Raw genomic sequence first — 25,691 nt, forward strand, 5'->3', positions numbered from 1 at the left:
TTTATTGCATGAAAGTGGATCCTTTTGAGCTGAAAACTAACACAGATAAAGAACTATCCTGAATTTGAAGTAAAATTTGTTGCTCTGTCCTACAGTTTTTGCAATGAGAAGTTGTAAAGAGAGCTTGGATTCCCCAGAGGAAGCAAACACTGCTGTCTCAGTGGCTGGAAGAGCAGTCTGGCCTGTGCAAGGCTTCTGTGAGGAGACTTTTTGCCATTCCTGGGTGTAGCTCAGCCTGACCTCTCCTCTCTCCATCAGAGGCAGCTCACAGACTCAGCTCAGTGACACACCAACCTCTCCCAGGTCTGGGTTCATTCCAATTCACCTTTGCACATTCCCTTCAGCCAGGAGCTGCTGAATAGAGCCTGTGGTGCAGATCTACTGAGCTGCATCTGAGGGGCAGCTTCCACAACAGCATTCATGAAGCATTTCTTCTGGAACAGCAGTGCTTCCAAAACCCAACTTGGACTGTCTGATCATTTCCCAGGTCTGCCAAGATATTCATAAATAAAAAATCTGCCTTGTATTGCTATAGAGAGCAATTGCTCCCTCGTGGTCACCTACAAGCTGGTAAATGCAGTAAAAGAAGTTACTAATTTCTTAAAGCTGAAGAACTAAAGTTTGATTAAACATGCCTTGTCCCTCAGCTTCTAGAGGAAAGATTCTCTGCTTATATTTGTATATGAATTTTCCTCAGAATTGTAACCACGGATCTGGTGATTATTTTCTTTGTTGGTGTTATTCTTGGAGGTGTAATCTGTTCTGGTTTTATTTGCAGCAACCTTAGGCTGTTGTTTCTCAAAGTCCATCTGAAAAAAAAAAAAAAAGAAAACACCCTTGTGGGTTGAAGCCTGTATTCACTGCCTTTTTCCTTTGATTAAAGGAAAATTGTTAAAACCATTTAAAAAGTGCAAGAGGAAAGGTGTCACTCTATGTGCCTGTTTAATGAGCTGCAAAACCTTGAGCCACCTGGGGAATTGCTGTGTCTGTGTCTGTGGAGGGGGAGAGGAGCAGTGGATGCTGGTGGTGCAGCACTGGCTGCTCTGAGGCTGCTCTGGAGGGCAAAACTGAGGCTCTGCTGGGGATGGCAGCAGCCTGAGAGCTGCATCAGCACAGGAGCTCTGAAGGCTTTTTCTCTGAGCTTCTGGAAGCCTATCAGCAAGCTGTGGCATTGCTGTGAGCTCAGAAAGGCTTTAGAACCCCCATGAGGCTTGCTGAACCATCTACACTGTCTGGTGGGTAAGATGCAGTTCTGTCCCTGCTCAGCTGCTGGAGCAGGGAGGGCAGGGCAAGTGAGGGAGGTCAGACCCTGTTTCATGAGCTCCTGGCTTTCCCAAGGGTTTTTGGAGAGCCTGAGTCCCTATATTTGATGGAAATGGGAAAATAGGTAACCTATTACTGGCCAGGATGTGGCTGATCTCATGTCCATGGTGCTTGTGCAGCATCCCTCTCCTGGGCTCCAACCAGCTGTTGAAGGCTGGTCAGCTCTCTGCTCAGCCCTTGCCATCACACAGGCACACACAGGTGTTCCCACTGCTCCTGGCCACAGCAGGACCCCAGTGGGGTCAGGAACTCACCTCCAGACTGTCGTGCTGCACACCACACCACAGCAGCATTCTGAGTCTTCTGGACCAAAAGCAGAACAGGTTGCAGACTGGCTTAATTAACACTGGTGGGATGTCTTCTCCTTTACTGGGTCCTGCAAAAAGAAAATAATAATAATAATAAGTGTGTCAATGGATAGCTTGGTATGAGCCTTGGGAGCCTCAGATCATGAGGTGGGGGAGTAGGATCAGAGCCCAAATGCCTGTCCCATTTTGGCTGTAGGAGTGGTGAAAAGGATAACATAGTTCTTTGTGTAATGGAGAAGCAAAAGAGAGCTTTATTTAAAGAAACACTACAGTTATATAGGGTAGCTCATGCAAAACAGAATAGAAAAGACTCATTGGTCCAAGAAGGAAACATCTCTTTGAAAATATGCTTTCTGCAAAACATCACAGCAGGAGTTTAATCATTGTTATAATTTCTTGTCCTTGAGCAGCCTGAGAAACCCAAGGCTTCAAGGCTGCTTTTCCCTGGTTCCCAGCAGCATCCAACAACAACTGCCCTCTTCTATGTCTGTGTCTTAAGTCACCTACTGGACTTTTTAAAAGCTTTTTTTAACAGCTGAGTCAGCTTATGCAAAAGCATGTTTGTTTATAAATATCTTTATATATCTATATAGATATAGAATAGATATAGATACAGATATAGATATAGATATAGATGTCTATAAATGTTTGGAACACCCACCTGTCACAAAGCTGATCAGGAGCCCTGTGACGGCACAGCCCATGCAGCCGATGGCACTGAAGTACAGGTAGGACAGGGAGTACCAGGTGTCTGCCAGCAGAGGCCTGAGGAGAGGTGACAAAAGCAGCTGGTGAGAGGCAGCAGCTGCATTTATCTTGTGTCTGACTGCCAGAACAGCCCCAGTACCTGTCTGGAGGCAGGGTGGGGGCTGCAGCCCCCATCCCCTGGGTGCTGTTGGCCAGCGTGCAGTTGAGGGTGGAGAGCTGCAGGGGCATGGACTTTGCTGGGGGTGCAGGGTAAATGAAGGAGCCAGTGCCAGTCCAAAAGGCCAAGCTGATCCCAGCCAGGAGGCCTCCGAGAGCACCCTTGGGAAGCACAGAAAGACACTGTTAAAGGTGACACGTGGGAAGTGCTTTTCTGTGAGTGTGAGTTAGGCAGGATGGGTTATGGTGTAAATAAATCCTGTTCTCTCCCAGCTAAGGTACAAAACATGGTGTTTTAGTGCCCCCTATTTATAAAAGTTGAAGCAGAAGTGTGATTAAAGCTGTGGTACAGATTTTAGTTTTACTTCTGCTAACCTTGATGGGAATCCTGATGGAGCAATGGAATGAGCTTGTGTTGTGTTTTGAGTGAAGGAATGAAGGCAAAGCTTTTGTAATCACTCTGTGCATCCCAAGGCTGGTGCAGGTATTGAATAATTTTTTCTTCTTAATGAAACTCAGAAACAAAAAAAAAAAACAAAAAACAAAAAAAACAAAAAAAAAATTAAGTAAACCCTCATGTGAATCTAATCACCAATTATTCCACTGTTGTGTAGACTTAAATTCATCAGGATAAATTTAGGCAGGAAAAAGGCATATATAAATAGATCTTAGATCCTCAGGCACTAAATCTGAAAAGCAGCTCAAAGACCCAAATAATTTTCAAAATGGAGTGTTAACTAAAAAACACTGAGAGATTTTCTTTTAGATCAGGATTTTTGTTTCCTTACCTTCCAGTTAGCACAGGGAAAGACAATTCCCAGAGTAAATAATCCCAGCATTGGCCCCCCACACATCCCGTGGATGGAGAGGGAAGCCTGTGGGTGCAGAGAAGAAAAAGGAGTTCAGGGCAGCAGCTGAGGGGAAGCATGCCCAATTGTGATTTTGGTCTGTAATTTTCAGTGGGATAATGGTGAGGGAGAAGGGATGGGAAGAGATTTCAGGGCCCAGTTAAAGAGGGAATCACTCTCAGCATTGTTTCCTAGCTGTGAGTCAATAGTGCAGGAGTTAGGGGATTTTTTTTCCTACTTACTCCTCTCAGCAAAATGTCCACAGAAATGGTTTAGGTGATTTAGCAGCCATCAGAGCTGGCTGCATTATTTGCTGAGCTCATTCCCTGCTGGTTGCTATCCTATCAGTGTCATTTCAGAAGGGAGAGTACCTGCACCACTCCTCCCAGCAGCGAGGCTGCTGCAGCCATGGACGTGCACAGGACCCCGTACAGCACACCTGCAGAGACAGGCAGGGCTCTCAGTGCTGCTGCCCTGCTCCTCGTGGCCCTGGGGGCTGACATGGCCAGCAGCACGGAGCAGCCTCCTTGATAATGCTGTTTACAGGGCTTCAGCTTTGTAGAGGGTCATTCTTGGCGGGTTACAAAGTAGAACAGTGGCAATGAAATTAATTCAGAAGTTATGCCTCATGTGGAAATGCTTCTGTTGTTTTTAAATATCCCTTTCAAATTAATATAATAAATGAGTTGAGAAGTGCTAAAACAACATGGCTTTCTTCCCTTGACACCAGTTTTAACTTAATGGAAGATTGCCTTCATGCAGGCAGTCTTGAGTAAAGCCAACCAAAACTTCTATGCTAGCACACATTGGTTTCAGACATAAAAATTATCTTTCTAGGTTCAGAGTGAAAAAACTAAGTAGTAAGCAGAAAAACAAGAATGGAGAAGATTACAAACAGATACAGAAATAAAATATATATGAGTTTGGCTCTTTTATGATATTTACAAACTTTAACAGAATTCTTTTGGTATTATTATGGTACTCATAAAAGGGTTATGGTCTTACTGCAATAATTGTGACAAATATCCTAAAATTAAAATAATGTTGAATGCTCGATATGTTAATAATATTTTGTGGGGTTTTTTTTACTTTTTCATTTTCATACTTTTTCTCTGAAAACCATAATAACCTACTTATGCAATAATCTAAATTTGAATAGAAATTACTTACTGCATTATTCTAAATAAATACTGCCATAGAGTACTGTGGTAATAACTACATTAATATTCTTTCTGTGTTAGGAAGAGTGTTTTTCCAATATTTTCAGTAGACCAAACTTTTCCAATTATTTTGAATAGTGTACTTGTTTCTCTGCCATATGATGCTGATACTCAATGCTGCTGAAGCATCAGGCTGATGTTCCCCTTGAGGGTTTATAAAGTGTTACATTCCTGTGGAGGTTTCTAGGGGAGTCTGTGGAGGAAATGGGTACCCACATAAACCTTTGCTGATCCACGTGCTCATCTTCTCAGAGAGATTTGGGAAACCCTTCTTGATCAAGTCTTCAAAGGTAACAGTTGCTAAAGCATTGATGCTGGCAGCTACTGTGCTGTGGAAAGGGAGAAGAATGGAAAGTGAATAGGAAGTAATATAATCTGAAATCAATTTGAATTTGTAAAGAAATGCTTCCTCTTTCTCAGCACCAATGCTCTCCAAGAACTATAGAGCTATGATTCATTGTATTTTTCTTATGTGGTACTTTAAATGGGGAGGTTTCTGCTACTTCTGCTTTGTGCTGTCAGGGAACAAGACAGAAACACATCCTAACTGACCATTCAATTTACAAGTGTGCAGAGACCTTAAACATAGACACATTCCAGAGTTAAAAGTTTACTCCCTTACAATTGAAGGATGTGCAAGTCACCACTAGTGCCACCCTGGTCCTCCATGGATGCCCAACTCTTTTAGCTCAGTGAGAATATCTTTAGTGAATACAGTTCAGATAGACTTGCTGAAAACATTTACACCCCTGACTATGATATTGTGGCAATTAACTTCAGTAATGACAATTTCACCATGAGCAGCTCCCAAGAGTATTTTGGAAAGTTAAACTCAGTTTTTCTATACTTTGTCTGTATTGATAACATTATTCTAAATGTATTTGGGATAAAAAGATACTGCAGATGTGGAGTTAGACTTCATGATAAACATAATCATAGTATAATGTAGGTTGGAAAAGATGTCTAAGATCACAAACTCCAATTACTTACCCATCATGGTCAAGTCCACCACTAAACCAGGTCCCTAAGTGCTACATCCACATGTCTTTTAAATACCTTTTAAATATTTAAAACATAATTCAATAAAAAACTACTGCTCCTAGAAGGATCTGAAAAAACAGCTGGGCTTTTCTTAGAGTTTCATATTTTGAGTTTATTCTGGATTTTCAAGGAATTATTGTAAACAACTAAAAAGCCAATTCAGATTCACAAACCTTAGTGTTCCACTGAATGCACAGGCAACAAACAGTCCTGGGACTCCTGGCATCGAGGAAAAAATGTCCATAACAAAGTATGGCATGAGCTGGGATAGAAGGGGCACAAGAGCAACACAAGACATTAATTAGGAGTTTCCTAGGTAATGGAAAATAAGTATTTTATGCTTATGAGCATGTTGCTAAGTTCTGGTGTTTTCCCAAATAAGATGGTTTCAGATTTTGAGCAAAGGGTATGTCTTTTGGCAAAAATACTCAATTGAATTAGAACTGCAGGAGTGCCAGAACAGATATTATTGTAGCCCTGATCTGTCACCCACCTTAGTCCCTGAGTGCTGAAAGGACATAGAGCATTGCACAGAATTAAACTGTCCTGAAATGTGCTAGATTGGAGCCCAAAGCTGCTCCTAATTATTCAATGGACATCTTACCTGATCAGGAGCAGCAATGAAAGCAGCAGTCCAAGGGTCACAGCCCTTGTAATGAGAGTACATCACCAACCCACAAAACACTGCACACATTAGGACTGTCCAGAGCCCCAGTAAATTCAGGTAAAGTGCTCTAGAGCAAAAGAGAGAAACTGTTTAATGGGAGATAAATAAAAAAATTGTCAAAGATATTTATTTTGAACTTTTTGGGGAGATTCTTTGGTCCCAACTGGTTATATAATTCAAACTGGTATGATTCAAAGCAATACTAAAAAATAAAGAAAAAGGGAAAGCACACCATCCTTATGCTCTAGGGCAAAGAGAGTTTCCAAGCAGCTCCACAGAGCTGGAAGAGTCAAGTAACCCCTGCACAAAATCCTGCACTCAGTGCTGGATCTGTCACTCCTGCCCCTTGTAGGAACAGATTTTGCCTGTTCGGAGGTGTTGATACTGTCCTCCCTTCAGAGCACATAGAATGTTATTTCCAATGTTGCCATTTCCATGTAACAGTCTCAGTTGTTTTTTGCTGCCAGATTTTATAGAGCTCACATCATGTTTAGACCTCACCTTGTGCAAGATCTGTTGCTAAGCCCAGTTCAGAGTGTGCCACCAGGAAACAAAGATTAACCCAGATTGTTACTGGTGATGCTCTCAGTGTGACTTCTAAATATTTTTCAGACACTGAATTTTCAACAGGATAAATTAATATAGAAAGTCATGACCTTCAGAAAAATTAATATGTTTACAGGCAGCAAAAAAGCTAACTGTTGTAAAAAGGAAAAAAATTATCACCTTTATTCTTCAGCCACATGTGCAGGCAATTGGCCCTAGGTGTGTGAAATAATGTGGTTTTTAGTAGAATATGTCTAGCTATGCATATACTGCTGCTGAAGTTGAGGCAAGTAGCAAGCTGGAGACCTGAATATCTATATTGGGAAAATTCACTTTGTCCTCATTGATTCTGATTATTCTAATGCTGCAGAATTTCAAGAAATTATTAAGATTTAATTTTATTTAGGTAATACTTTGTACTGTAGTGCCCCACTAAATAACTTTTAATCCAGTATAACATAAACACTGTTCCAATAGATATATTTTTACAGTGAGGTTTTAGGTAGCACAGCTTCTGTGTTGGCATCTTTGCCATGCTCTCCTTCTAAGGGTTAGTTTACCAGCCTGATCACAAATTGATAAGCTGCAAAAGATAGATTTTTCTTTTTCCTCTGCATATACTGAAGTCATTTTGAGCCAGAGGTAGCAAGACTGTCAGAGTAAAATTAATTCACTACTACCCAATTGTATCCCAATATTTATTTAGTGTAGCTGACAGAGAAATTCTTGATCAGTTGCAGGAAAGGTTGATGTCACTGGCTTACAGTTTAGCATGCTTTTCTGATTTGCAGGAAATGCATCTCTGTATTGTGGACTGATTGACTCCATAGAGTCCCAGCCATGTGAATGTTCCCCCAATAACTATTGTCCAGAAGGTGTGTCGTCTCAAAGGATCAACATCAAAGCTAGAAGAAAGAAAAAAAAAACAATTCAGTTTTTTATTTAAACATATTTTTTTCAGCAAGAGGTAGGTGATTTTTTTCTGTCATTTCCTACCATCTGAATCAAAAATTCTGCATTGGCAATGCTGTTTTCCACAGCAGAAAACAGCTGATGTGTTCAGGTTTGGAGGGTTTTTACTTTCATATTGGAACACATTGTTTTCAAGTCATGATAAACAAGTATCATTCAGATCCAGTCAAAGGATCACTTAATTGAGATTAATCAAATTTATAGGGGTACTTATGCTTGGAAATCATATTGCAGCAGACCTACAAGCCATCCTGCCTGGGACCCTCTATTCTGTAAGAAAAAAAGGTTGCTTACCAAAGTCTAAAAAACCCAATAAGTTTAAAAACACATCATTATGATGTAACTTCTTTTACAATAAATAGCTTCAGCTGCTGTGTTATCTTTTTGCAACAGAATTCTGTTAATCAGCAAATCTAACTCGTGCAAGTGTATCTTTCTGTCTCAAATGTGTCATTTTTGCAGATCTCTGTATCTAGAGATAACATTTGACCCTGCTGCTGGATTCACTTGCCTTGATTAACCAGCAAATGTTCCAAACAGCCAAAGGAAAATCAGATTTCTGTCCCAATGCACTGATGCATTGTGCTAGCTGCTGTGGGAAGTGCAAGGAACATAGTGTCAGTTTTATGAATAGAAAATTAAAGGTTCACACAGTCAGCCACTGAGTTTAGCCCAGTTGACTAGAACATGGTGCTAACTGCACCAGGGTTTCATGTTTTATCCCTGAATAGGCTGTTTACTTAAGAGCTGGATCCTTGTGGATCCCTTCCAACTCAGAATATTCTGTGTATGAAATTGGAAGGAATAATTGGGCTCTACCTGTAATAACACAAGGAAAAATGGCAATTTTCCCTTTCAGTCCAGCAGATATTTGATTTCTTGAAAGAGTTAGGCTCTTCTAAAGGTCAAATGCATTGCCAACAGCTGAAGAGATGAGGAGTGAACTTCTCTGAGCCACCAAGGTTGTTTAATAACAAGTCTGTGTATTTTTGGCTCACTGAGGGTATGGTTTCTAAACATTAGATATACAGAATGGAATTGTTTGCATCATTTGGTATGGTTTCTAAACATTAAATGCACAGAAAGGAATGGTTTGCATCATTTGTTTCTTACTCAAATATGTTCAGCCGAGATCCTTCATGGGCATCTTCCCAGACTTTGGCTGATCCACCATTCAGACTGGTTCCTTGGATCAAGACTGCCATGAAGCCAGCCACCATAACAATCATTTGAAATGCATCTGTCCAGACAACAGCTTTTAATCCTCCCTAAAACAAAGAGAAACTGTATACCCCCAATCTCCTGCTGCTCAAGTACTGAAAAATGTAGAAATCCTCCTTATTTTGACAACTCATAACCTGTATGCCCAGCACCTGCAAATCAGGCTCTGCATTCTCCCACAAAGTTTGTGTTTTTGCAGGTTGGAAAATTTCATAGCCTAAATAGTTTGTCCATGGACACAGAAAAATATCTAACTTTCAGTTAAATGTTTTTTTCTGCCATCCTTATATGCATTTGAAGAACATCTCATGGTGTGGAACAAATGCTTAGGGAGTTTGCTGCATCTCCTGGGGCTCCATACATTCTCAGAGCCCAGCAATCCACAACTGGCCCAACACAGAAAACTCTCTCTGCAAAGTTTGCCACAGACACTTTCATAGGTGATCAAGCCAGAACTAGAGCACATGATAAGTGTTTTCAACAAGGGTGGAGTGATATATTGAAAAAACTCATTATAGTGTTCTTCAGCCTATAACTTGTAAAAGATAAGAATCATCTTCTCAAAAGATGGGAGGGAAGCTTATTGCCTCCTTGTCTGGCCTCTGTCTCAAGATGTCTAGTTTTACAATTGGAGAGGATTATTTCCCCTCCAAATAGACTTCCTTATAACTCAGAGTGGAGAAGAAATTTCTCTCCGTGCTCTCCACAGGAGCCATCCTTCTCTGATGGTCTGTCATCTTTAAAGGACTAATTAAAGGTCAAATTAACCATCTATGCTCCAGCTGTGCCTGGTTACATACCAGAGTGCAATAGAAAGTGCAGACAATTCCTGTTGCAGCTACAGAACCCCAGAGATCAAATCCAGTGACTGTGAAACCAATAAAAACAAAATTGTTAGTGAAATGGATGTAAGTCATCTGGAATGTAGCAGAAGAGCAACAGTCCTTTAGCTATAGAAGGATAAGAACAAGTATTAATTTTAATATTTTGAGTCTATTAGGAGCTTTGCTGGATTGTTCAAGTTTTGTAGAGCACTGTTTTGCATTGTTGTTTTCTTTCTAATTGAAATTAACTAATTTTCAAGCAAAAGTAACACTTAAGAATACTTGCATAAAGTAAAAATGTCATTCTGAGGGGACAGAGTTTTATAAGCAATACTTCACTTCTGTTCTTAGTCCATAACTTGAGAAATCATGTTCTTCAGAGATTCCCAAAAATCCTATGACAAAAATCCCAAAGTAAATTCCGTTACCTGTACCTAAGAATGATTTAATGCTAACGTGTGCTTCATTAAAACAACTTTCTGTATTCATTTTGCTTTGTAAATTTTCGTGGAATTTAGCTGCCTGACAGAGGAAGAAAATTTGATGCTGTGTGAGTGGTGGGGTCAAACAGACTAAATGCCACTCAGATAATGAACAATGAAAAGAACCTCACAATCTCTGCCCAAGCAGTTTTGGTAAAATCAAGATTTGGGCCATGATGATTCCTTGTGCCCTATGACAGCAAAATCACAAATCCCTGCTATGGTGGTGGATGCTCTGTGCCTAGTTTGCAAATATTAATTGAAGGAGTCTGGGGACAGACAGCAGAACAGTATTCATCTCTGGCAATGGGAAAAGAGTTATGCCTATGGAAATGTGAATAAAGAGACAGGGATGGGGGAATCAAAGTGCACAGTATGGTCTTGGATCATCAGCTTGAACTTTGTCAGGATGTTGGGAAATTGTTTGGTTCAAATCTCTTCAGGTGGCTCTGAGTGGAAAGGAGAGCAGGGGAGCAGCCACGAGCTGCTGATGGTTGGGGGGAGAGGAACCTGGGGAGTCAGAAATAAAGAGCTAGAAGGTGAAGGCAAAAACCTTCTTACAGAACCTTGGAGGAGGGTTGGGCTTTGTCTTTATCTGTTTTTGTTTCTTCATTTACTCCAGCAATCCTTCTGGTATTGGGGTAGCAGTGCAGCACGAGAACTCACCTTGGTTGAGTGCCAGTGATGGAGCATAGACCACTATTCCTGTGTAAAGGATCTGAAGGAGAAAAATCATCTATTTGAATGCTCAGTGATAAAACTTGTATTTAGAGTAGGGCTCCAGGTCTAGGAGGTTCTTCAGATCAGTTTGTATTGTATATGGTTTTCTGTTTCAGCCCTTAAAAACTAAAATCTTGTGTTTAATTCCTTTATGAGGGAAGGACCATTATCTCTGGTTGTATTACTTATTTCTCTACTGCTAGGACAAAAAAATGACAAAATATGCTCATCAAATAGAAAAAGGGTATCTCCAGAAAACACAAATAGTGATACAGAAATAAAGTTGCATGGATCTTAGAAATTAAATTTTCATTTTTCCCATCCAATCCCTTTTGAAGTAATTGAATCAATACCCTTTACATGTAAGATCAGAGAGAACTGATGAACAAACAAAGCTTCAAAGTGAATAAGCATTCAGATCTATTGCCAAATGTTTGGGAATTATTAAAATGGGAATTAATGCAGAAGGAAATGTCTTCTTAATTTCCCATCAAATCCCATCTTTCCATTAAATACACAACTAATGTAACTAATGTAAGATGGTCACAGCAGTGAGCAGGACACCTTGTGCAACAGTTTTCAAGCAGGATAATTCACCTCAGTGTCATAAATGTGTAACTAAACATACCCAGTGAAGCTTGACCAGCTTCTCAAGACAGACAGGATCCACTTGTTTGGGGAGAGTGAATATGAGACCAAGAGTGTGCTGTGAGAGTACAGCACAACATCTGAGTGTTACAGACAACTAAAATGGCATTCTTAATAGGAAAAGTTAGGAGAGTTAGACAGTTAAAAATATAATCAGACTTTCTTTTTTAGCATTCATAGTCCAAGTGAAAAAATTTACAAAAAAAAAAAAAAAAAAAAAACAACAAACAAATCAGAGTGCTCATTAAAAGACCTCATTATAAAAAATGTGCTGTGTGAGGCTAGTCTGTGAAAATCAATGTTGTGTGAAATTAGCACAAAAAAAGTCAAAGTTACCTTACCGTCTGTAGGATGTAAATCAGTGTTGCAGCAAGACGAACAATCTTGTTAAATCTTAACTCCAAATACTAGGAAAAAGTGTAATCTCAGTAAAGTGCACATGTAGCATCTGTAACACAGATGTAACCCTGCTCCTTGCCCTGAGTAACACCTCACCCTGAAAGTGAATTACAGCTGGCACTGTTGTTATGAGCAGTTAATGAGAAAAGCAGCATTGCCATGAGGCATAATGATAATCACATTAAGAAATCTCCTCTGTACCATGTACTTGATGTCCTCTGTTGGGTTGCAGTAATCAATACCTGCTTTGTACCGGGAATAACTGGAAGATCCCAAGAACTACAAAGAAATTTAGACTTCAAATGAAAGTATATTCCAGTTATACAGTGAGGAAATATCAGAAATAGCATAAACTCCACAAAGTGGAGGAGGAGCAAATGGTGAGGCAGCAACAGGGAGTTTCCTAGTGCATGAGCTAAGCTGCCTTTCCCACATGTTGTGTCTCAGTCTAAAGCCAAATCTGCACATCACCAACATGGGGAGGCAAGAAGAGGCATCTTAGGGACTCCCAGGTCAAGGATGCAGAGAGATATTGCCACCTTCAAAAGAACTGTAGGGGTGAGCAGCTCCCAATGCCCAGGTTTGGGGCTGGATCAAGGGTGAGCAGCTCCAGGTTTGGGGCTGGATCAGGGGGGAGCAGCTCCCAATGCCCAGGTTTGGGGCTGGATCAGGGTGAGCAGCTCCCAATGCCCAGGTTTGGGGCTGGATCAAGGGTGAGCAGCTCCAGGTTTGGGGCTGGATCAGGGGGGTGAGCAGCTTCAAATGCCCAGGTTTGGGGCTGGATCAGGATGAGCAGCTCCCAATGCCCAGGTTTGGGGCTGGATCAGGGTGAGCAGCTCCAGGTTTGGGGCTGGATCAGGGGGGAGCAGCTCCAAATGCCCAGGTTTGGGGCTGGATCAGGGTGAGCAGCTCCCAATGCCCAGGTTTGGGGCTGGATCAGGGGTGAACAGCTCCCAATGTCCAGTTTGGGGCTGGATCAGGGTGAGCAGCTCCACGTTTGGGGCTGGATCAGGGTGAGCAGCTGCACGTTTGGGGCTGGATCAGGGGGGTGAGCAGCTCCAAATGCCCAGGTTTGGGGCTGGATCAGAGATGAGCAGCTCTAAATGCCCAGGTTTGGGGCTGGATCAGGGGGGTGAGCAGCTCCCACTGCCCAGGTTTGGGGCTGGATCAGGGGTGAGCAGCTCCAAATGCCCAGGTTTGGGGTTGTTCAGGGGTGACCAGCTCTAAATGCCCAGATTTGGGGCTGGATCAGGGGTGTGAGCAGCTCCCAATGCCCAGGTTTGGGGCTGGATTAGGGGTGTGAGCAGCTCCCAATGCCCAGATTTGGGGCTGGATTAGGGGTGTGAGCAGCTCCCAATGCCCAGGTTTGGGGCTGGATTAGGGGTGAGCAGCTCCCAGTGCCCAGGTTTGGGGCTGGATCACCACTGGGGTCTCTGCAGATCCCCATGCAGGGAGGATCCTCTTGGGCCATGGTCCCAAGAGTTCCCCAGCAGACACCAGGCATGAGCTGTACAAGTTTTCTCTCTTCTACAAGTCTCTAGGCCCTGCACCTTGTACTGTCAAAACATCTTTTTTCTTCATTTTGCTCCTGCTGGTCTTGTGTTTCTTGCACAATAAACCCCACAATCTGCCATATGAATATGTATCTAGTTTATGTAACTTGACCTATTTCTAAAAATAATTCATGAAGCAAACAATCATCTTTCCAGCATGCTTGAAGGGTCTCTCTATCTACAATGACACTTTTAGTGATTCAGATGACAAAAGTAATTAATTCTCTGATATTGGATCAAAACCTACTAGAAAATGCAACTACTTACAGCAATGGTCAATTTTACTTTCCACTGACCTGAAAATCTTTGCAAATACCCAGGCAGATCTGTTTGACCAAAGCCCTTCCTTGGTTTTGGGCTCAGTGAGCATGAGCAGCCTTTCTGTTACCAGAAAGTTCCTTGTGAACTAACCCAGTTTCATCATCCAATTCTTGCTTAAACTTAATTCTTGAAACTACCCACAGAGAGGAGCAACCAAACTTGCAGGGGTTGGCTGAAGGGAGTAAGGAGCCATCACAAATGCTCAGTAGCTGCCCTGAGGATGTGCAGGTTACAATGAGCTGCATTATGAAGGAAAAACTCTAAAAAATTCAGAAGTCACTAATTTCATTTCCTAGACAATGTTTGAAATAATTCTCCAGCCATGATTTTTTTTCTTCTTCCTTTTTTATTTTTTGAACAGGCCTATCACCTTCTCTTCCTCCCACCTCAGCTGTTTAGATGTAGTAATTTGCCCAAAATTACCATATCTAGACTAAGTTTGAATTGGATAGTATTAAATGCTGTTCTTAATGTCTGTCTCTCTAAACTAGAGCAGAATACTCAAAGGACCAGAAGCATTTGGATACACTTAAACATTTTCCAACTGTAACTTAATTTGGTGCTGTGTATAAACCCATATCCTGTCTGTGCTACATGTGCATTAAAGGATCTCTGACCCTTTTGATTTCAACTTATGCAATATAGCAACATAATAATAAAATAACTACTTTAGATAATACAAATTATTTTTAAAAATAATTAGTAGATCAATATATTTGTTCTGTAAAACACTGCAGAAAGCTTTCTACCAAAGATTTTTCTCAAAAAACCATATGCATGATACTTAGCTATGCTAGAAGAGTGCCTTTATTTCACTTTTACTTACCTCATAAGTGCTTGTGATGGCAGATCTATAGAAAACAGGCAGGTAAAGCTCAGCAGTGAGGATGATGACCAGGGTGTAGGAAAGGAAGAAGAGCACAAAGGATGCCCCGTAGCGATAAACCTCAGAGGGGGTGCCCAGCACAGTCACTGCTGACATGAAGCTTGATGTAAGGGAAAAAGCTATGGGTCCACATGTCATCTGCTTGCCACCCACCAAAAACTCCTTTGAAGTTTTCTTTTTCCTCTCTTTAACTGCAAAAAAAACTCCAATGCTGGCAGAGATTAAAAACAGCGCTGCAAACACAACGTAGTCCCAAGCCACGAACTTTTTGACTTCTGGTGCTACAAAGTTTGGCATTGCACCAGCTGCACAATTCTCTGGTGGAGGATTCTGCTTTGCTGTGTCTGCTGCTCTGACCTGGTTTACTCTGCTGAAGCTTGTCTGCAGCTCAGCAATGACAACAACACACTGAAAGGCTCTTCAACCAGAAGGCTTCTGCTAACCAGCCCAGCTCCAAGGAGTTAAAGAAAAGGTGGCTAAGGATGAGTTAAGGAGGAATGCACTTGGACCCTGGTACTGTGGGTGCTTCTGCCAGGCAAGCTGAAATAAGGGACTTAGCTGGGAAATCTCCAATACAATCCCTTTTGGTCTGTGATAAATCTGTGATGTGTCAATTGAAGGTTAAACATTAGCCTGGCACATTCACTGGATCCAACTCTTTCCTAACATCTCAGCATATTCAAATAATGAGAGAAATAGAGAAAAAAAATAAAAGAGAGAGAAAGGAATGAAAGCTCAGTGCACAAACCTGTGTCTCACTAGTAAGTTTATTCTCAGAGAAGCAATTTCTTCATATGGTTAAAAACTGATCTTGAATGCCAGCAATGGGCTTTGCAGTTGTCCTTTCACATGCTAAGTGTGCTCCTTGGCAGAATCTCTGGAGCTTAAGGCTGAAGAAACTTAAGAAACTGAAAAGTTTAATGGTTAAAACTAATTGTGGTACTTCCCCCCACCACCTGTAGTCCAGCCTTGGTGTATTTGGAAAACCAGTGGAATGAATGGAAGTGTGGTTTGTGCTGCATTGGCTGAGGATGAACTTCAGTTAGAAACCAAATTTTAACTGATTTCTACTAAAGACAATATAGCTTCTATGGATTCACCTGAGAAATTATTTATTTTATTTATCCAACTTTGTTGGACTTACAGGACTAGAGAATCACAGTAAACCAGATTGAACAGCAACATTTATCTTAACTTTGGCATAATTTTGTAAATTCAATTAATAGGCTTTCCTTTTGTATTTTTGTTTTAAATAATTGAATATTAATCTTATCTACATTAATGCCATAGCAATGCATTTTCCAAAACGGCAGGAAATTACTTGTCATCCTGAAGGATTAACTCGTACAGAGAGGTAGTGTGTGTAGTCACACCCCTGAAGGAAGGGTGGAGTGTATATTGTGAAGAAAATAAAAAAAAAAGGAAATTACATAACCTGGGAGAGCTTTTAATAGCAGAAGTGCTTTTCTTCAGCTTTGTCTTGGTTAAGCTCTTGGACCCTTCTTAAGCCATCAGTAAAGAGAGGTAGTCTTGCTTTGTCAGTAGCAACTCAGTGTGTGTCCAGACCTGAATTCTTCTCTCCTTATAAGAATGGATATGGGTATTTTCTGCATGTTTTGCTTCATACCTACAGGGTCTTACTAATGAGTGTCTCTGGCAATGGTAAAAGCTGTGCTGTTAAAACAGAGAGTTTCTGGGGTCAGCCCTCAGCCCAGTCTGGCAGGAGGCTGAATTAATGGGGTTTGTGTGCAGCTTGTAGGGCTGACCAGAAAAACCACAGATATCATATATAATCCAGGGAATTCACAAAAAGATGCAAAACCCTTACACTTGATGACATTTCTTCTTAAATTTGAGCTGCTGAACTGCACTATGTAAATAAGACATCATAATGTTAAGAGGGGGGAGAACTGTTCATGAAGCCTGGGAAAAAAAATGAAAATATAAAGCAAATGAAAAAATAATCATCTGAGTCAGAAGGTTTTTCTCCTGGTCATGTTACCAAAGAAACTCTGAGTGGAAGATCCTTGTAATATCCATCCTGGGAAAATAAGTGTAGTGTAAAAAATTCCTATTGGCATAAATATAAGCCTACAGCAATTTTTTTTAAAATTATGAATGTTTTTTCTAGCAGAAAAGTGAGTATTTTTTGGATGATAGTATTTTACATAAAGTAGGAAAAAAACTAAGAGAATAGCAAACTGAAAATCAAGCTAGAAATGTAAATTTATGTATTTATCATGCCATAGTCTTCTGACACATTTTCAGCATCACATCATGAGGTTGTTCAGAAAAACCACTCTGGCTAAATCTCACATAGAAAAAAGACTATGTAGCTTAGAAATACAATTTCTGGAGAAAAAAAAGTATTTTTAAATAGTATGGAAACCCTTGTTATTCTGTCATGATATTATTCTATATGGGAACAACTGGTATTTTTATTTAGCTGAAAAAATGAGATTTTTTGGAAATGTTTTTATGCATACTCTTGTGAAACTAACTTTTAGCCAGGATAATTCACTTTTTGAAGATTCAATACCTCTTTCAATATCTGACCAAGAAGCTGACAAGAAATTCCAAGTTGAGATTTCACTTTTCCACTCCAGGCTGTGTGCATCTGGGGTTCTGTTTCAGGCCTCACTTCAACATCTGAAAAATGTTCTTGAGGGCAGCAAAGTCAGGGTGTGAATAATGAGCTGCAGGAGAACCTGCAAGGAATGCTCTTTTCCAGGAGCTGCTGTGACTCTCCTGTCTCACCCTGAACTGCAGAAGGGATGCTGTGTGTGATCACTAACACTGAGAAGAAGAAAATGAATTTTGAATTCTGAAAGAAGTTAAAATTTTTGCATCTTCTGGGCTTATTTTGCTGCTAAAGTCCAGAATTTGAGCCTCAGATCTGTCCAGTGTTAGAAGTGCCATAATAATTATAATATTATGTAACATAATATCAAGTCACATGTAAATTTTGATATCCATTTGTTGATATCCATTTATTGGTGCTACTCTAAATGCTTAGATCTATACATGGAAAGTACACTTGATTTAACTTATGAAATTATGATCTCCTCATAGGTTGTATGCTTTACATAGTATCCATAAACAGCAACAGACTCTAAATATTACTGTAAAAAAAACCCCAAAATGTGCATTTCTCTAAGGAAAGAATTTCTAACACCTAGGTCAGAAAGTTTCTCTATTTACTATGTTGCTTTACACTAGAAATCATTTAAAGTGCAACTGTCAGGTAAATAAAAACCTGTGCAGTACTGAAGGATATTTTTTTCTTCTAAAAATGCAGATAATAGAATATATTCTCTGAATAATTTATTTTGCTAAATTATAAACAACTCTTCAGCTGTATCCTAATATATGACAATTATTTTCTTATTCTTTTTAATATTTTTCAGTATCAGGCTGTGAAAAATTCACAGAAATAGGCACTGGAGGATTTAAGTCACATTTGACTGGATAGGTGAAAAAGAAGTGATAACTAGTTTACTGAGGAAAAGTAAATTTCTAGAGCAAAAACATGCACTGGAACCTGTGTATTACAGAAATTCTGTTAAACTTGGGGGTTATTATCTTTCCTTGACAGTGGACTTTGGTTTTTCTTAAGAGGTTCTTCTTTAATGATTACTCTTTCTGCAGGAAGTCATGCCCATTTATCTATAAAAAGATCATTATTGCCCAGCAGTATGAGGAGCTGGAGGCATTGCTTAGAGTTTCAGCAGATGATTCTCTGGGGACACAGAGTCCTGCCATGGAATTGTTTTTCCCTGGAAGTGCCAGGTCACATCAGGGCAGGGTGGACCCTGTGGCCAAGACCCATCCAGTCCTACTGCCCTCTGCTCTCCCTGTGGGATGCAAAGCTTGTGGGGCTGCTTGCAAACACCATTGTTCATTTTGAGAGCATTTTCCAGGAGAAAAATGCATGCTTTATACTGAGAATTGGATTTTCTCCTGCAAAGGCAGCTAGAGATTTGAATGGCAAGAAACAATCCAAAACACTGGGTTTTGAGTAGTCATATTATCAAGGAAAAAAAAAACAGCTTTAAATCATTTGTCAGTTATCATTTACCCCTCCCCTACTGCAGTGGGGAGGGTCCCTGTGTGGCTGCAGTTTCCCAAGGCTCCAAGTCCTTCAGTTCCCTTGAATTTCACTCTAGAGGGAAAAGTAGGATGCAGGAAAGTGATTTACTGACAGGGAGTATCTTCCCCTGAAATCTGTCATTGTGGGGGGACAAGAATGAGACACATGGGAACTGGGAGTGCTCCAGAACAGGATGGGCACCTCCGAGCCCCACCTCCCAAGGAGTGCCACAGTGCCTCTGTGGAAAATAGAGATAAGCAAATTCATAATTTCCCAGAAATGGCACAGATATGATGTAGAAAGGTGTTTTTGTCCAAATATCACCCAAAGTAAATGACTGGTTATGGCAGTCAGGTCACAGGCTGGACAGCCCTAGCAATAATGCTCATATCATAACTAGTTTCTGAGAAAACTTGACCTATTTCTGTCTGGCTTACACCTTAGCAGACTAAAGTTGTTAAATTGGGTTTTTCTTTTTAATTGCTGAACAAGCCAAGAGTTTGTAAAACGTGTGGACTGGCAGAGGGACCAGCTGTGAATTCCACTGTGCCTCAGCAAAAGACAGCAGTCAAGGACTGAACAAAATAGCAGCATTGTAATTCTACCTTGTTATAAAATGAGGAAAAATATTAATCATCTTCAATAATTATTGACTTTTTTCATCACTTTCACTTTTTATTCTTAGTGTACTTCAAAGGAAACTCTTAATCTTGTTTTACCTATATAATTATGTACTCACATCCTTATTTTCCTATAGATTAGAGTGTTTTAATCTTGCCTCTAACCTGTGTGAGGTGGCATGAGAGGAGGGGGAAAAGCTTTTTTAACCAAGGGGTGATTGAGCACTGGAACAGGTTTTCCAGGGCAGTGGCAAGCCTGACAGAATTCAAGGAGTGTTTGGACAATGCTCTCAGGTGCATGATGGAATTCCTGGGGTATCCTGCGATGATCCTGATGAGTCCTTTCCAGTTCTGCACATCCTATGATTCCGTTTTTGTCCTGAAGGATAAGATTCTCCTCTTTTCTTTCCTGAAGGGGGATAAGAAGTGGTAAAAGAAGAGATGGTGAAAACTTCTAAAGGGTGCCAAAAAATATTGTCACATAAAGTGAGCATTAGGAATTGGAGAAAATATGTTTGGAGAGCAGCCTTTGGCCCTGGACAGTGGCTAGCTGGGAGTTCATGTGCAATACCCCCCTGGCCTGTTTCATGTGCTCTGCACCTCATGTGAAGCTGGACACATGATACCCTGCTAGAGAAATTGATTTGAAATCAGGTAAAGGGATATCATGCTGTGAATGGCTATAAAAAGTCTGGAATTTGCTTATGTGAAGTATTGCTCCCACATCTGTTGATTCTGTTTGATGAGTTGGTCAGTTTTTTGTTCTCATGTGCTGTTGGCTCTAGGAGGGCAGGAGGGTTCTGTTTTACTTGCTTAGGGAAAGCAAGGGTGTAACTCAGGCCCAACTGAGGGAAATTTGTGCTTGTCTAGGGACAGACAGAGGAAGCAAAGCACGTTTCAGACACAGGAGAGCATCTCTGCACAGGTCCATGGGGACCTCAGCTGCCAGCAGCACCTTCTGATTTTGGCAGGATAAGCCAAAGTCACCTCAGGGTCAACCCCAGCTACCAGGAGCCACAAAGAAGAAAACAAAACCTCAGCTGGAGACATACATCAGCAGCTCTTTTATTTCCTTTAGGAGTTTATAAATAATTGCTCTCTGCTCCAAAGTGAATGCCTTCCTGATGCCCAGGAAAACATTTGGATGCACTGAGACTGCAGCCTGTTGTCTCCCACCACACCCACAGGAACACGAGGTCAGCAGGGTTTTGGCTTGGGAGCTCCAAATTCCAGCAGCAAGGGCTTTGACTGAGATCACTCAGTGTGAGTATCTGTTAACTTTCCTTTCTGCTGCCTGCTGAAGCTTTTCTCCCACAAGTGACAGAAAAAGCAGATAGATCTTGATGGTGCCTAGGTGACAGGTTCAATCACAGAAGTACTTGTTTAGTAGTTTATTTTAAATAAGTTTCTTAAATGCTGGCAAATATCCCAGATTTCTTCACTGAAAGGGTTGTGAGGCATTGGAATAGGCTGCCCAGGGATGCCCTTGTATTTCAAAATACTTAAGGGTTGTTCTCGATTCAAGGTTCAGGGAATATATGTTACTAATATATTATTATGTTAATAATGTTATTTTGATGCAGTCTGAGTCATTCACCCACATGAAATATCAACTCTGAGTACACATGTTGAACTGTTTTGGAAAGCTGACCCCTGAAATTATACAAGTAGAAGAAAAATATTATGACAGTAAAATGCTATCTAGGAATGGTAGTAATTAGCAGATTGCAATTAAGCTCTTTAACAAATCTGTCTAAGATTAAAAACCTTTATTTTATTTTGTGTTATTTTATTTTATGCAAATATGAATGCAAATATAAATGTAAATAGGCCAACTCTCCATTTCATCTTTATTCAGTGCTGCCTTGATGGAATGAAAACTTAGAAGTGAAACAAATCTTGCCTGTCCCCTGCAGGCTTGGGAATAGATCAATTATTTTGCTTCTGTTTTAGGTTCCTTTTAAATCTGTGACAGGGCAACTGAAAAATCCAGGGTAAATCACTTGCTGTTGATAGTCAACATCACAGTGAAAGAATTTTTGACATGAAGATGAATGGAATTGTTTTTCAGCATTCTGCTTTTTGAACTGATCTTCTTGCTTCTCCTCCTTGTGCACAATACTCGCAGGGCAGAGTAGTAGCTTGCTGAATTTTTGGATGATCCTTTTACTGCTGTGTGGTGTTTTCCCTGCTTGCCTTAAAGTCTGGGGTTTTTTTTTTTGGTCGGGGGTTTTTCTGCTTTGGCTTTCTGTTGCATTGTTTTGAATTAGCATATTTGCTGTTTTATCTTTGGTGTTGTTTTGCCCTGTAACATCTATGGAACATTAACTTCTGCTTTCTGGTTTAAGAGGAGAAGGGAAAACTGAAAGGCAGCAGTCATTTTTAGATTTACTCTCTGGGTAGGTTTTGAGCTTTCTGTGCTGTCTGGCACTGACCCCAGGAGAAAACTGCTTTTGATCTGAGGCCATGGAGAAGCTTCTAAATTAGACTGTGGGGTTAAAATCAGGGGTGTAGTTAAGTAGAAGAGTGTGATTTCACACAGTGAAGGGTTTTAAATTGGAGATTTTTATAATATGGTGATAGGTATGGGACAAGATGGAGGATTTTGGGTGGTGTCTTTTTGGTGCTCATCTTCTTCTTCGTGGTTTCAGGCAGCAGCTTCTGGTTGGTCAGTCAGAGTCACACTGAGGGTCACAGGAATTTGGTTATTGGGTTAAAAGCATAAATAATCTAGATGTTACTTCTCTGTTTGATTATTTAGCTTTAAGAGACTTTGTAACTTGCTGGATCTCACTCCATTTTGCTGGCTGATAGCTGGAAATTTCTGTACTTTTGACAAGATTTAATCAACAACCAAGCCTGAGCACATCCTGGCTCTGAGTGAAGACAAGCCACTGATTAAGTGCTGCAAAACCACCACACTGTTACAGTTCTATATCTTATGACTTTATCCTCCTTCTTTATTGTATCTCCTGCTCCTCCTGCTTGTCTCCACTCTTTCCTTTGCCTTCATACAAATTTTAAATTCTCTGGGAAAAAAGGAGTAGGGTTATTTCTCACTTCAGCAGTGAAGAAAGGCTTCACTCATGACTATAACAGCTTTATTCAAGTAAAACCTTAGAATCATAGAACTGTTTGGATTGGAAGGTTTAGAGATCACCTGCCATGGGCAGAGGCATCTTCCATTACATGAGAATTCCCAATTCCATACTAAAAAAATCCAGCCTGGCCTGGAACACTTTCAGGGATAGGACATCCACAGCTTCTCTGGGCAAAATTATTTCCATGTGAGAGTGTGCATATGTAATTTTTGTGAGCATAAATAACCTGTGTGAAGCCATCTGTAAGGCAAAAAGAGAAGGTAGATGAAGACAAGAGCAGATATCTGTGAGGTACAATAAAAACAACGTAGGATATGGTGAAAAAGAGAAGGCTGATCAGTTGCTTGAAGAATTTAGACATTACTGGGTCTTGATCTATGTGATTTTGTCTTTAATTCTGGAAGGTTACTAAGTTTTAGGGCAATTTCACTAAAAAATGAATGGGTATGTCCTACACTTTTGAAACTATTTTCTATATTTTTCACTGCTGCTGCTTTAAAACTGGTATTACAGATGATGTCATCAGAGTCATCATAAATAAATGAAGGTGTGAAGTATGTATATGTGTGAGTAAGATGCCAGCAGGTTGCAAAATTAGGGATGAGGGAGTGGAGAACAGAAGGAGAAAGCAGAGTACTTTGCTTTATTTTGCTGCAGGCAATGTCTGCTGTTAATGTGGTTGTAAAGCAGATTTCTGCCTGTGAAATCTTCAGTGAAAGCTTTTGGAAAAAAATGTTCATGTGTGGCTATATGTGTCTTTTTCAGGTACAGCAACATAAATCCATTTTTCTGTTCTCTTCTCTAGTAGTTCCTTGGACAGACAAAATAACCCAGCAGGAAACAAGACACCATGCTGAAAAATTGTCTGCCTTCTACAGTTCTCCATCTGGAAAATAAATCAGGTAGGAAGAAAAACAGTATATCAGGAACAATGGGGACTTAAAAAAATGAAGTTAATGTTAACTTAGTTATAGGACACTGCAGAATGAGAATGTTTTGGTTTTGTACTTTATTTTAGCTCACATTGCCCCACTTCTCATCTGGAAAACAAGAAGTCGAAGAAACAGGAAAAAGTATTAACACAGAGCTGGGTGATCTTACTGTGGGGATCATATAACCTGTTTTTTTAATTACATGGAACCTGAGAGTGTGTGTGTTGATGCAGAAATAAGTATGTTCTCTTGATTTAGGAGCTGATCACTTTTTCAGTGCTCCAGCTACTTGTGTTACTATTCTTAACCTGCCTGAGGCCCGTGGATGGGAGCTGGAAATAGAATCTCTTTCTGCACACTAGGGCTTTGATTCTCCTTCTGTAGAAGAAAAACAAATCCCAAGTAGTTTGATGGAGATTCACTGTTGTCTTTTGGTGGTGGGCAAATTTGGGTTTCTGCTTTTTACAGGGCACTTACAGAAGGGTTGAACATGAGACTTCATAGACAGGAGTGACTAAAGAGACTATTTGATTATTTAATTTTCCCTGTGTACAAATTTAAACCTGTTTTTAGTAGTAAACCTCAATTCTTGTTTGTTCAAAAACTGGTTGAACAGCCCCTCTTTGTGTCTGTCACATTAATGAAGCCTGGGAGAAACCTCTCTTTTCTTTAAGAGGAGAAGATGAAGCACAGTGCTCTGCTCTCAGGAGGGATTGGCAATATCCTCTGAGTCCTTGCAGCACAGATTGAGGAATTAGAATGAGATGAATGCAGATGAGGAGCTGCCATGGTTTGTCAGGCCAAACACCAGGACCCTGTCAGGCACTCACCCTCCTCCACCACAGCTGGGCAGAGGAGAGGAAACCTAACAAAGGGCTCACGGGTGGAGGACCTGAAGGAAACAAGGCAAAACAGGCTCAGCTTGGAGATACAGACTGAATTCATTGCTAACAAAATCAGAGCAGGATAATGAGAAGGGAAATAAACCCTTAGAAACATAATTTCCCCAGCCCCTCCCTCCTTAGGGATGGGTTTGGCCAGTTCCTCACCCAGGGTGTGCTGTCACTTGGCCCAGGAGAGAAGCTGCTCCCTGTGAGACTGTGGGGTCTCCCCCAGGAGAAACAGCTCCCCATGAATTCTCCAGTGGGGTTCCAATCTCACCAGCAGCAGCCCTGCCATGTGAATTCCTCCATTGGGCATACATCTGGCTCACTGCAAAAAAATAAGTACAACACTGTAGAAATGCTTCTGTTTAGCAGCATCTCCTGCATTTTTCTGCAGAAAAACTAAAAACCAAAAACAAAATAAAACTCAAAAGAAATGGTGAGGGATGAATCTAGGACAAACAGCAAGTTTACAAAGTATGCTCATTGTGTGTTTTGAAAGGAGGTAGAGAAGGAAAAATTTAGAGGCAATAAAAACAAACTTTCCCAACTCATATGAAGTTTCAGGACATTTAAATGTGGTATCAAATAGCATTCAAATGTTTCAATAACTGCTGGGGAATAGAGAGCCAATTTAAAACACTCTGAACCCATTAATTTAACATCTGTATCTTATAAAAAGCATGAAAATACTGTTTAGAGCAAATTAAAAGAGTACATAGGTTGTAGTAATATTGCAGCAGATGATAAACATTTCTTAGAGAAGTTCAGTGTTGTTTTATTTGAATTGGTACACTCATCATGATATAAAACTCTAGTAATTAATATTAAATTTCAAAACAAGTCCAATAAGATTTCATATGAGAGCCTTCCAGTAGGTAAAGAGCAGATTAGGGACAGAGAGACACAGATCAAAATTACATCTGTCTCTTGGTCTAGTCTAAGTGGTGACATCCCCTTTCTCCTGGAAACTCACCCTCTTGTCAGTAATGGCAAAATTGCCATTAACATTAGTTCAGAAAGCATCTTGTAAAGGGAATATGTTGTGATCTTTCTTTATTTACAAATTTTAAAATCAACCAGTTCTTCATGTACATTCCAGTAGCTTGTGCTTGTTTTTAAATAAAAGGATAACTCTTGTCACAAACATCTGTTTGTAGCTAGTTTAGCACTGTGGTTTGTGCTATCATAACTAACTACAAGAACTGAACAGGAACATCT

General features: G+C 40.4%; 1 protein-coding gene across 1 annotated transcript; it reads right to left on the reverse strand.

Moving 5' to 3' along the window:
- Positions 1 to 404: 404 nt before the first annotated feature.
- On the reverse strand, positions 405 to 15,140 carry SLC5A12 (solute carrier family 5 member 12; the record flags this gene model as incomplete). The annotated part of the gene is made up of 15 exons (XM_079307892.1): positions 405 to 809; positions 1,578 to 1,699; positions 2,293 to 2,396; positions 2,479 to 2,657; positions 3,284 to 3,370; positions 3,715 to 3,782; positions 4,780 to 4,892; positions 5,778 to 5,866; positions 6,209 to 6,338; positions 7,582 to 7,722; positions 8,903 to 9,057; positions 9,811 to 9,878; positions 10,983 to 11,034; positions 12,026 to 12,091; positions 14,784 to 15,140. 15 exons carry the CDS (start codon positions 15,138 to 15,140, stop codon positions 651 to 653), a joined length of 1,890 nt encoding a protein of 629 aa, XP_079164018.1. The 3' UTR covers positions 405 to 650.
- Between the last annotated feature and the right edge of the window lie 10,551 nt (positions 15,141 to 25,691).

The sequence above is a fragment of the Erithacus rubecula genome (assembly GCF_903797595.1).
Source record: "Erithacus rubecula genome assembly, chromosome: 6".
In the NCBI taxonomy this organism is placed as follows: Eukaryota; Metazoa; Chordata; class Aves; order Passeriformes; family Muscicapidae; genus Erithacus; species Erithacus rubecula.